The 12,875-nt window shown below is 41.9% G+C and overlaps 1 protein-coding gene across 4 annotated transcripts in view; it reads right to left on the reverse strand.

Annotated features, from left to right (window-relative positions):
* The window catches only part of RFX3 (regulatory factor X3), a 232,629-nt gene that overhangs the window by 139,119 nt on the left and 80,635 nt on the right, over positions 1-12,875 (reverse strand). For 3 of the 4 annotated variants that reach the window (XM_040417123.1, XM_040417121.1, XM_040417120.1), the window contains exon 2: positions 5,077-5,218. In XM_040417123.1, the coding sequence (XP_040273057.1) occupies positions 5,077-5,218 (142 nt within the window). The remainder of the gene's footprint in view (positions 1-5,076; positions 5,219-12,875) is intronic. The other variant, XM_040417122.1, reaches the window with a different exon arrangement.

Raw genomic sequence — 12,875 nt, forward strand, 5'->3', positions numbered from 1 at the left:
GCAAACCATTTGCCACTGGGCATGCAGCCACGGAAGGGTTTTGCTTTAATGAGAAACAAATGACCGCCTGTTACCTTGATAATAAAGCGGCTACGCTTCATGTCACATATCGGTAAGGTGCTAATCTGTAGCACTTTACTTACGATCACGCTAGCAATAAAACTACATGATGTAACATAATAAATCGGGTACAAGCATTTGGGCGCCAGATGAGAGCTTCTAATTTGTTGCCAATGTAGCAAACCACTTATCAACCAGAGTGATATGTTAAGGCTACTTTCACACCTGCGTTAGGTGCGGATCCGTCTGGTATCTGCACAGACGGATCCGCACCTATAATGCAAACGCTTAGATCCGTTCAGAACGGATCCGTTTGCATTACCATGAACAAAAAATAAATAAATTATAATTTTTTTTTTTTTTTTGTTCATGATGATGCAAACGGATCCGTTTTGACTTTACATTGAAAGTCAATGGGGGACGGATCCGTTTGAAAATTGAGCCATATTGTGTCAACTTCAAACGGATCCGTCCCCATTGACTTACATTGTAAGTCTGGACGGATCCGTTTGCCTCCGCACGGCCAGGCGGACACCCGAACGCTGCAAGCTGCGTTCAGGGGTCCACCTGCTGAGCGGAGGACAAACGGAGCCAGACTGATGCATTCTGAGCGGATCCGCATCCACTCAGAATGCATTAGGGCTGGACGGATCCGTTCGGGGCCGCTTGTGAGAGCCTTCAAACGGAACTCACAAGCGGAGCCCCGAACGCTAGTGTGAAAGTAGCCTAACTTGGAGGGCAAGGCCTATGTAGACTCGCTGTCGATACTACAGGCATGGGCAATGATACTGCATGGAGCAATATACTACAAGGCATATGCAGTATTTGTTCATCATTAAATGGTCACCAATTTTTCACACAATTTTGCATCAATCCGTGAATATAAGAAACTTGTAATATAGCTTACAAGGAAAAATGCCTCTTTCTACACTTATGAGACATTTCTTCTCTGACCCCCTCCCCCTTAACATTCACTGTGAATTCTCTGCTATATCTGCCTTAAGAAACCACGACAGAATGTCTGCTCACTAAAGGATTAGATTACAGCTGCCCATATAAATTTATGGAGATGGGAGAAGGAGTGAGCTGCAGTGAGAAAGGCACAATCACAGAAAGAACAGCTGCAGCAGCTAATAATATGTTTTATATTGTAACTCACACGCTTTAATCACATCATTACTGTCCAGTACTTCTCCATAATATCCTTTTTCTGAGCAGAAGCTCCTGTCTCTAAGTGTATACCATGGAAAGACATCAGAACTGCTAGTCCCTACCCACTAGCTCAGGGACAACTGAGAGAGATGGAGCCTGCAGAGGGGAAACTAATAAAAATGGCAGCTACAAGTCATATGATGGTCAGATATAGTTTTACATAGGAGCTTATATAGCTCACATAGAAGCTTATTTTGAAACGTTATCTGAAAGTGCAGGTACTCAATATTATTGCAAATAGCAAACCCTGAAAACCTGATTGCTCTGTCATTCTTATCCATCATTATAATGGCTCTTACTATGGAACATATTGGGTGTATTTGTACACAGTCTATTTTTCTGGGCAAAAATAATCTTTATCCCATATCTTAGTATATGTTACTAGGATTATGTTACTTTTTTATGTCCCATTTTAAGAAATGCACGTTGTAATCCACGATTGAAAATAAACCTTATTTTGATTTTAAGGGCATGCATTTCGTCAAAGGGAGGTGACCCCCTTTACAACGCGGTATATCTGAGATGTTGAAACTATTTTAAATGAAAATGATCACCATGGAAACTCACGTTCACTCAGATTACAAAAAATGCAAATAAAATAATAAAATATATAATTTTTTCTTTTTCAAGCGAAACATAATATCATCTACAATCTTAAATAGACGTTTAATTTGCATGTATGTTTGATGCCAATTATTAAAAATAGAAGTGTATTAATTATAGAGTGTAAGGCATGAGAAGAAGACTGAAAACCAGGAATGACGTTTTCAGATAACTCTTTTTGGTAAAGCTAGACTAAATGTCTTCTAATCATATACATTACCATCTACTATATGCTTCGGTTATTGTCTACTTATGACCCTTTAGTGAATGTAACCTGGATTCAGAGCTGCTCTGCATAGTGTGAAGTAAACTTACAATGAACTCTGCAAGCTATACAGGGAATCAAATCACAGATTTTAAGACATTTGCTGTCTCCCCACAAAAAAAGCTGAAAGGGTCTATAGCAGGGGCAGGCAACCTCTGGCACTCCAGTTGTTGTGAAACTACAACTCCCATCATGCATAATTGCTCTGCATGCTGGGAATTGGAGTTTCAAAACAGCTGGAGTGCAGAAGGTTGCTGACCCCTGGTCTATAGCTTATAACGGGCCTGTGCATATATGTTCAGGCAGTATGTGTCGGCATACCTTTTCTTCCATCATATTAAAAAGAAAAGTTAACTTTTTTTTAATACAGGTCATCCTACAAAAAATTGTAACCAAATGGTATAGAGTTGCATAAGCTGGATCATATAGTCAGCAATTCCCCTCATACTACAATGGGGTATTTTATATTCAAAGGGGCATTCCCAACTTGGAAATTTAGGGTATAGCCACAGGCTATGCCATGTCTGTCTGATGTAGATCCCACCTCCTGGAGCCACAGCTATGTATAGAACAGGGGTCACCATGACTCACCATACTTGACTGTTCTCAAAGAAGACAAAGGAGAAAGCCATGCATCTCTCCACTGATTCACTACCTTGATGAGGCTGACGGGGTGGAGGACCACCAATAAAGAGGTAGAAACCTCATACTGTGACTATGCCATAAATGTCCAAGGTGGGAAATGATGTTGCTTCGGCTGTGCTGTAGCTTTTAAACAGTGTCAATTATGACCCCTAACTGTCTTATGGTCAGTTAGTTTTTGAAAAAAAAAAAAACTGCCAAAAGTAAGCATTTATAGATGAGACGTATAATAAATGAATACGTATAAACCAAATCGAAAAAAGCTAGACAAACAAAAGATAGATGGACATTCTGACAAATGATATAGGATAGGCAGATATGGTTAACCATTTATGTTATCCTTTTGAATAATTTAAGAGAAAACCCAGGGACTGTGCTTACTTACCCTCTCTGTTCTCTTTTGCACATTGATGGTCTTCTACAATAACATATATACTGTCACTTTGGCTACATCCACATCTGCATTAGGGTATTCTGGTACTCTGCTGGTGCCTATACAGGATCCATATTCACTATAATGGGATCTGTTGGGTTTTCGGAAAGAATGCCAGCACTCTGATGAAAAAATAAGCTGTATGCACACCGACTTTATGCCAGAATAAAATGCTGCATGCAGCCAATTCTCTACCAGGTGTGAGGCAGTGACAGGCCTCATATATGAAGGACGGTATGTATCTCCGAGAATGGTTCAAGAAACCTATTAAGGAGATTCATATTGTGGTTTGCTGTGGTTCACCTGAGATGTGCCACCAAGGTACTCGGCCTTGGTGGAGTGGAAGCCAGAAGCTAGAGTGTCCACTAAGATAAATAGTGGACACTGTTGTTACCTAGTATAGCTGGTAACAGCTAATCCGGGCCTGGCTTTTACTGGGAGTAAGCAAAGAGCTGGGTAGGTGCTTACTCCCCACAATCCACTCCAGGGTTTATTTGTGGCTCATGTCCACGATTGTGTTTTAAAAGTGAGCAGCATGAAGGAGGGTGTGTCTGTGGAGTGAGAGGCTGCAGATCACACACTGCAAGGCACCTGTGAAGGAAACACTGGCCTGTGGACTGATTACCTGACCCGGCTGCGATCCGGCTGGAACAAGCAATAAACAATGTTCAAGTGACTTTGTTGTGTCCCTGCCTTTCTTCATGACATTACACAGGAAAAACCGATGCATGCAACGGTTAATTTCTGGCAGAAAGTCTGCATTCTCACCGAAAACCCAATGGATCCCATTATATTGAACTGGGATCCAGGGGGCCCCAGTGGTGTCCAGCCATGCGGGATATTGTAATTCTAATATTCTGCTCCCCTGCCGGAACAGAGTACAGGAATGCTAAAACGCAGATGTGGATTTAGTCCAACATACAATCTCAAGGTAATATGTTTTGAGGGCATTATTCGGTCAAGACTATCTACTCAAATTGTCAGAAAAGAGTGGAAAAGAATACAAAGGCATACTGTGGGAAAAAGGAAGTGAATACAGGAGGTTTACACAATTCTGACGTTAACCATCATTAACACTTACTGTCATTCCAGTCTATGTTACCCAGCGTAGTGTCATCAAATCATTAGCAGTATATATATTATAAATGTTAAATCATTGAAAGGGTTATTCTGGTTTCAGTTGATGAAGGTTAGAAATTGTATAATGCACCGGGGTGATTGCCCCACGACCAGAATAGATTTCTATCTACCCACAAGCAGAGAGTTTGAAAACTCTTAGGACAAAAAGTACATCTGAACATCATACCATTATACAAAACCAAGAATGTGTTGTATTTCCTGAAACTGGACTGGCCCTTTAAATAGCAGTAAAATAACACCAGTAAGCAAAGGGGAAGTGATGTCGCTTTGTAAATTTGAGCATTAAGGTTAGGTATACTTAGCGCTATGAGTAGGGTACAGTACTTGTGTGTTTTTCATATAGATTGCCGTTATAATTGACTTTTGCTCCATAATGTCTAACCATCAGGCATTAACATTTAAACACACTGCATATCCAATTTATAGCAGCATATGGCAATGGTTATAAAGATACAGTGCGCCTGACTACATCTCCTTATAGACAATTATATGGGCAGTGTACAGAAGCAGTTATTAGGGTAGCATCTCTTGGGTATGTAAATGATTACTTACTCTATGAGAATAATGTATATCATGTCTATCTTTTCAAATAACTACAATAACCTGGAATGTATATTTAAAGAAGTCTAAGCAACCACCTAAACAGATTTCTACAGCTTTGTATTAGAAGTCTAAAAAAAATAAAAGACCAAAAGTAAAATAAAACCAGCAAACCACTTACTCCCCACTTCACATCCTTCCAACCCCTTCCTCAAAATGAACATGTCACCTCCATGCTGTATCCAGTTTCTGTGTGTCTCAATGGCATGGTCCTGGCATGTTCCTGCTGCAGTAACTTCATCTAGATTGTTTTTCAGCCGCATCTAAAAGTGCCAGAGTTGTATGGGAGAGGAGTCACTAACAGTAACACGCAAACATAATAAAATGTATCAGTTATCATTCTCTTCAAATAATACCAATTCCACACATAAGTTACAGTGAATATTTCATATATTTACACCACATGGACTACAGGACTAACCATTACAGAAGTACTCTACTGGAAGCATCATGCCCTTTATCCTAAAGGGGTACTCCCATCTGGGACATTGATGGCATATCACTAGGATATGCCATCAATGTCAGATCGAAGCGGGGTCCCAACACCTACCTCCACAACAGGAACCCCGAAGTGAACAGAGAGCAGCAGCATATGCATGTCCACCCCCCATTTACCCCTATGTGAGTTACGAAAATAGCCGAGGACTACCTCAGCTATTTCCAGCAGTGCCATAACGGTGAATAGAGCAGCGACTGCACTTGCCCGGTGTGCTCTCAGTTCGCCAATATGTCTTCCTAAAATATCCAGTGAACTTGTTTGGTTATTTTTCCAGCTGCCATAGCAATGAGTGCAGAGCAGGCTGCACACGCGTGGTGTCCTCTCCTTCACTTCGGGGTCATGTTCCCGTGATAGCAGCAGGCCCCAGATGGGGGACCCATACCTATCTAACACTGAAGGCGATATGCCATCATTGTATTATAAATGGTACCTGCACAAGACTACAGATTTCCAAACAGCATGCTGAGGAATAAATGAATCTGCACAGAAAGTCAATTTCTGCACAAAGAAAAAAAAGAAAAATGTATATGTAATTTGTCTAATCTCATTCACTTTGGTGGCACTGCATTATGCTGCTGTTTTTCCACATGAAAATCAGTGCGGTAAAAAACACATGTAATCCTTACCATCCTAAATGTCCCTTTAAATTTATAATACATGGACTAGACATTTCTCAGGAAGTCAACGCACCTTGAAATTTACTACTAGGGCTGGGCGATATGGCCTAAAATCTATATGGCAATATAATTTGAACTATGTGCGATAACAATATATATATCGCAATATATTATTTTCTTCTGTATGTATACAAATTAAATTACCATCATCCATGTCCCCCAGCCAGCGCCATTAGCCCTTTGTCATTGCCATTATCCATGTCCCCCAGCCAGCGCCATCAGCCCCATGCCATTTCTATCTGCAATCATCCATGTCCCCCAGCCAGCGCCATCAGCCCTGTAAAATTGTCATCCTCCAACCCGTTCAGTTATGCGATAATTTTGCACCTCTTTCGGTAATACATGGGGCTTTATTTTATGTAATTTTTTTGTTTTTATACACAGAAAAAAGGAAGAAAATATAGCTTATGATTGTTAGGGGCGAAGATAGAAACTGTACCTAGGTGTACCTAGGACTGGAGCAGAAAGCGGTATTGCCGTTTCCTGATGTGTATATACAGCGTTCATTGAGTGCTTTGTATACAGCAATGGATAAAAAAAAAAAACTCCCTGCTGTCATGGAGAGTGGGCTTCCTGCCCCTGCAGCATCTCCGTGCTAACTCTAAAAGGACATTCAAGAAAAAATTTTGCAGAGTTAAGTGTGGACCTCCCGGATGTTTATAGTCAACAGGCGGTCTACAAGGGTTTAAAAAAAATCCATCTGCCTCCTGAAGTGGACTAATTATTACTGTATTATTTATATAGGTGCCTATATGTGTGCCTGCATACTGCTTTTTAACACCATTTTTGGATTATCAGGTCCGCAGATTTACCAGAGTTGGCCTTTTAATTCACACATGTAGCTATCACACCGGAGATGTTCCATGTCGGGTGCGTTCTCACTGCAAAGGAAATGTTTCAGGTCCCTAGGCATGGGGCAGGATTTTTAGGCATGGCCAACTGTGATTTTCTGGAACATTTACTGCTGTTTTCACACATGCGCTCACTCGGACAAGACACAGAATTTAGTCATACGGCTCTGGGGTGAAAAAGTCTGGGTAAAGTTCAGGACAGATATTGCAGATATTTGTGCTCACACATACAGCCCCTCCGGGTAAACTCACAAAAATATCTGGATTTCACTGTAAGTGTGAATGGGGCTTATGTCTGTGGGCAGGACTAGTTTTAATGTCATGACTAAAGATGGCCATACACCAGGTAGAATTATGACCTCATACACATGCACACTTGGCTCATTTCAGCGCCCATGCATTTGCATGGAGAGAGGAGCAAACCTGAGAACAAAAGGGTTGGATGTAGTGAAGCCCAACAGCCAAATTCTTTTTACCTACCTCCAACATCTGCCGTTGTGGGAACGCCAGGACACCCCTATGTGCGTTACATAGATGGCAAGTCTTGGTGAAATCGGTACGGACAGAAATAATCCAATGTGTATAGTAATTGTGAGAGATAGGTTTTATTTCTCTATATATAATGTAAACCTTCTGTAGTACACATTTTCATCCACTAGATGGCAGCAAACCAGATATGTAAGCCTCATGTGCATTCCTTTGTCTTAAGGTCACTGGGGGAGGGAGAGGGGGAGTTAGGTTGCAATTTTCAAATATACCTATGAACTCAGAGTTGAAGTTGCTGAAACCACTCCTATCAAGTTAAGGAGCCAATAGTCTTTTCTTAAGGAACACCCCTTTTGTGATGTCATGTCTGCTTTTTATGTGAATGTAACTTGAATAAAGCTCTCTCCTGTTTTGGCTCAGGGAGATGAGAAGATGCTTTCATAAAACCGACTTGTGTGTCTGGTCTCATTATGAAATCAGTATGGAGCGTTCATACTTATATTTCTAATTGATTTGGCACCACACAAAGAAGATTAGAATCGCATGAATTGCGATAACAATTTGGTGCCCCTGGGTGGGCAGACAGCTTGCGTAACTTCCGATTCAAACGCCACGAGAGGACTTGTGCAAAACCAATCAGACGAGGTCACATGCTGCAGCAAGGTAAGAAGCTGTATTCTTACATACCTTCTCTGAGCTTTTTGCCCAAGTAGATTCTCAAGAGTTGAATTGGTGTTATCGCGAAGGGTTCGAATTATAGCTGATCTGTCCTTTAGAACAAAATAACTCGATTGAATATTCCTTCTTTGTGTGGTAGGACATGCTAGAACTAAGTAAGAATTGATAGACAGCGGAGTCGGATATCCGTGACGTAGAATTGGATCCCAGTGAGATTGTATTCCCTAATCGGAAGAATCTAGATTATGTAGTTTTGAGTTACCCTAATCAGAAGAATCTAGATAATATTGTTTTGAGTTCCCCTAATTGGATAAATTTTTGTTAGAATTTTTTGTTGTTTTATTTTTTTTTGTGGCTTCCCAATTAGAAAGTATCTAGGTTAAAAAAAAAAAAATAATGGTTTCCCGGTTAGGAAAAATGTAGGTTAAAAATGTTTGTGGTTTCCCTTTTAGGAAGGATAAATAATAATGTGTGTACCCTAATCAGGTTAGATAGCAGCCGAATATCTTTAAAACTGTGTGATCCATAGGATAAGTATCGCCTGGATATCTTTAAGACTATATGAGTCCCAAATGGTTGATTATGGTTGCATATCTTTAGGACTGTGTGTACCTATTAGGAAGAATATTAGTAAAATATTAATAAAGAAAACGGGGCAATTCTAATGTTACAGGAGAAAATGGTGAGATGTTAACAGCGGCTCAGCTAATGCAAGAAAGAAAGGAAAATGTTTCAGTTAAGTTGAAAGCATTTTGTGATACTATGTAGCAGAGATATCCAGTATTATCCGGAAATACGCAGTATTGTGCAAGAGTTCCTCCTAGATGTTCCATGATCCCTCATGGCTAAGTGTAGTATCACATGTGTAGGAGTAGATAATGCAGTTCCTACTCCTCTCACCAATTGTTCACTGCCTTAAAGGTGCACAAATTTAGATCCGACTACTCTGCTGCCTCTGGAGGAGGGAGTAGTAGTAGTAGTGCGTTCCCCCATCTAAAAATAAAAAAGTCGTAGTAGTAGTGCCTTCCCACATCTAAAAATAAAAATTCAAATTCACATGACTGTCTCCAATTAATAACCAAATTTTGGAGTTTCTGGTAGATAATTTCAGGTTCTTGGCAGATGGATCATCTCGGACAGGAAATGCGGTTCCTACTTAATCTGATGTTGTCAAGAAAGAACCACTCCCTCCAGCAATGTTAGTGCAGGAGACAGAGCTGAAGACACTCGCTGAGGTTTGTAAGATGGCTGAGGGTAAGAGTACTAACGTCCAGGTATGCCTTCGGTTTCACTTATTAACATGGTCTAATCTGGTGAAGCAGAGATTTTGTTTAATCCATGGGTAAGCCCATCAATAATGAATGCTGAGTGTATGAAAGAGGTTTGATGCCCTGATGCTGCCTGAGAAGGTAAAGACTAAAGTATTACCTGAAGTCTACGTTAAGTGGAAGTCTGTGTGATACAGGATGGCTTAGGGCCAGTAGACTTCCAAAAGTTTGTCTTTTTCAGATACAGGCTACATAGGCTGAAAAGAAACATCAAAGGATAAAGATAGAAGTGCTGATTGAAAATGGACTCTGGAGGGTTGGTAAGAAACTCTTCCTTCAGAGGGCACTCTAGCTAAAGAGGATGGATTTAGAACATGGGCAAATCAAGAGAAAGAAGGTGTGATTGGGTTCTGTGGTGGATAGCTCCGGGGTTCAACAATGCTGCCACTAGGTTAGTTGAAGGTATATGCTGTAATAATGATGGGAGAACTATGGGAGTTCCAGGAAGGCATATGCCAAGGTCATCTTACCCATTTCAGAGACTGCGGATTGACTAGATTCAGAACAAAGGTGGAACAGTGTGAATATGTCTGTGTCTTTATTGATCTCTTTCCAGGATATTCTGAGATCTGGCCTGTAGTAAAGGCTACAGCTAAAAGATACTGACTGAGGTAAGAGTAACTACCCCTGGGGCTTTTCTCCATCCGGTACATACCTAACTGGAAGATAGGCCTAAGTCCTTATGAAGTACTCTTTGGGAATGCCTGTAGATTAGGTCTCTATTTCCCCAACAGCCCCAGATGCAGCATAGTAGTTTTCCAAATTATGTTGTCTGTTGCACAAATTGATTGTCTAATGTGTATTTCCAAGTTTTAGTTGTTTTTTAGAATCCAGATTGTATAGAAGCAATTCATTCTTTACAATCAGGAGATTGGGTAGTGGTGAAACAAGAAACGTGCAGAAAATCCTAGAGCTACGGTTTGAAGATCTACATCAAGTCCTGATAACCACTGCCACTGCCGTCGAATTGGAAGAAGAGCCTGATTGGATCTACGTGTCATATTGCAATCAAGTGCCAGGACTATAAGAGCCATAATATTTTTGCATGCCTTATTGTTCAGAAGGAAATCACAGTCAAATAAAATTCCAACGGTGTTATATTATCAAGATGAGTCAGAAACAACTAAGGGCTCTTTCACACCTGCGTTATTGTCTTCCGGCATAGAGTTCCGTCGTCGGGGCTCTATGCCGGAAGAATCCTGATCAGGATTATCCTAATGCATTCTGAATGGAGAGTAATCCGTTCAGGATGCATCAGGATGTCTTCAGTTCCGGTACGGAACGTTTGTTGGCCGGAGAAAATACCGCAGCATGCTGCGCTTTTTGCTCCGGCCAAAAATCCGGAACACTTGCCGCAAGGCCGGATCCGGAATTAATGCCCATTGGAAGGCATTGATCCGGATCCGGCCTTAAGCTAAACGTCGTTTCGGCGCATTGCCGGAGCCGACATTTAGCTTTTTCAGAGTGGTTACCATGGCTGCCGGGACGCTAAAGTCCTGACAGCCATGGTAAGTGTAGCGGGGAGCGGGGGAGCAGTGTACTTACCGTCCGTGCGGCTCCCCGGGCGCTCCAGAGTGACGTCAGGGCGCCCCAAGCGCATGGATCACGTGATCGCATGGATCACGTCATCCATGCGCATGGGGCGCTCTGATGTCATTCTGGAGCGCCCGGGGAGCCGCACGGACTGTAAGTATACTGCTCCCCCGCTCCCCGCTCCTACTATGGCAACCAGGACTTTAATAGCGTCCTGGGTGCCATAGTAACACTGAAAGCATTTGGAAGACGGTTCCGTCTTCAAATGCTTTCAGTACACTTGCGTTTTTCCGGATCCGGAGTGTAATTCCGGCAAGTGGAGTACACGCCGGATCCGGACAACGCAAGTGTGAAAGAGGCCTAAGTTGACTTTTGCAGTATAGTGGACTGTAAGACAGATGACAGATAGGACACTTGGTTTTGGTCTGATAAGTACATCTGTGTGACTGGAACTTACCCAGTCTACGGTAATTGTGTTTATATATGACTATACCAACTGTGGATATTGGAGAATAACAGAATGTAGTACTAGTCTGAAGTGTTGGGAATATAAACCAGTGGAAACCTCTAGAGTCAGTAAGGGTACTTTCACATTTGCGGCATGAGGTTTCCGGTAGGCAGTTCCGTCGCTGGATGCGGATCCGTCTGACAAATGCATTGAAATACCGGATCCGTCTCTCCGGTGTCATCCGGAAAAACGGATCTGGTATTAATTTTTTTTTGCATTTTTAGAGGTCTGCGCATGTGTATACCAAAAAACCGGATCAGTTTTTCCGGAACACTTAATGCCGGATCTGGCACTAATACATTTCAATGGAAATAAATGCCGGAACCGTCATTCCAGCAAGTGTTCAGGACTTTTGGCCGGAGATAAAACTGCAGCATGCTGCGGTATTTTCGCCGGGCAAAAAACGTAAAAGGGACTGAACTGCTGCATCCTGATGCATACTGAATGAAATGCTCTCTATTCAGAATGCATTAGGATAAAACTGATCAGTTTTTTACGGTGTTGAGCTCCTGTGCCGGAATTCAACACCGGAAAAGAAAAACGCTAGTGTGAAAGTACCCTAAAGGTGAAAGTTTGTCGCAAAGGATAACTGTCCTGAAGGGAACACCACCAAACAGTTGTAAACATAATGAGTGTAATCCTCTGTTCCTGTCCATTAGAAATCCTATCCAACAGGATTCGGGGATATATGTTTTAGGAGCATGTGTAATGCCCCTTTCACACGGGCGAGTATTCCGCGCGGATGCGTTGCATGAGTTAAACGCATTGCACCCGTACAGAATACCGACCCATTCATTTCTATGGGGCTGTTCACATGAGCGGTGATTTTCACGCATCACTTGTGCGTTGCGTGAAAATCGCAGCATGCTCTATATTCTGCGTTTTTCACGCAATGCAGGCCCCATAGAAGTGAATGGGGTTGCAAGCAAGTGCGGATGCGGTGCGATTTTCACGCACGGTTGCTAGGAGACGATTGGGATGGAGACCCGATCATTATTATTTTCCCTTATAGCATGGTTACAAGGGAAAATAATAGCATTCTGAATACAGAATGCATAGTAAAATGGTGCTGGAGGGGTTAAAAAAATAAAAATAAATTTTAACTCACCTTAATCCACTTGCTCGCGCAGCCCGGCATCTCCTTCTGTCTCCTTTGCTGAACAGGACCTGTGGTGACGTCACTCCGGTCATCACATGATCTTTTATGGTGATGGATCATGTGATGGATCATGTGATGACCGAAGTGACGTCACCACAGGTCCTATTCAGCAAAGGAGACAGAAGGAGATGCCGGGCTGCGCGATCAAGTGGACTAAGGCGAGTTAAAATTATTATTTTATTTTTTTTAACCCCTCCAGCA

Source organism: Bufo bufo, chromosome 2 (assembly GCF_905171765.1).
Source record: "Bufo bufo chromosome 2, aBufBuf1.1, whole genome shotgun sequence".
NCBI lineage: Eukaryota > Metazoa > Chordata > Amphibia > Anura > Bufonidae > Bufo > Bufo bufo.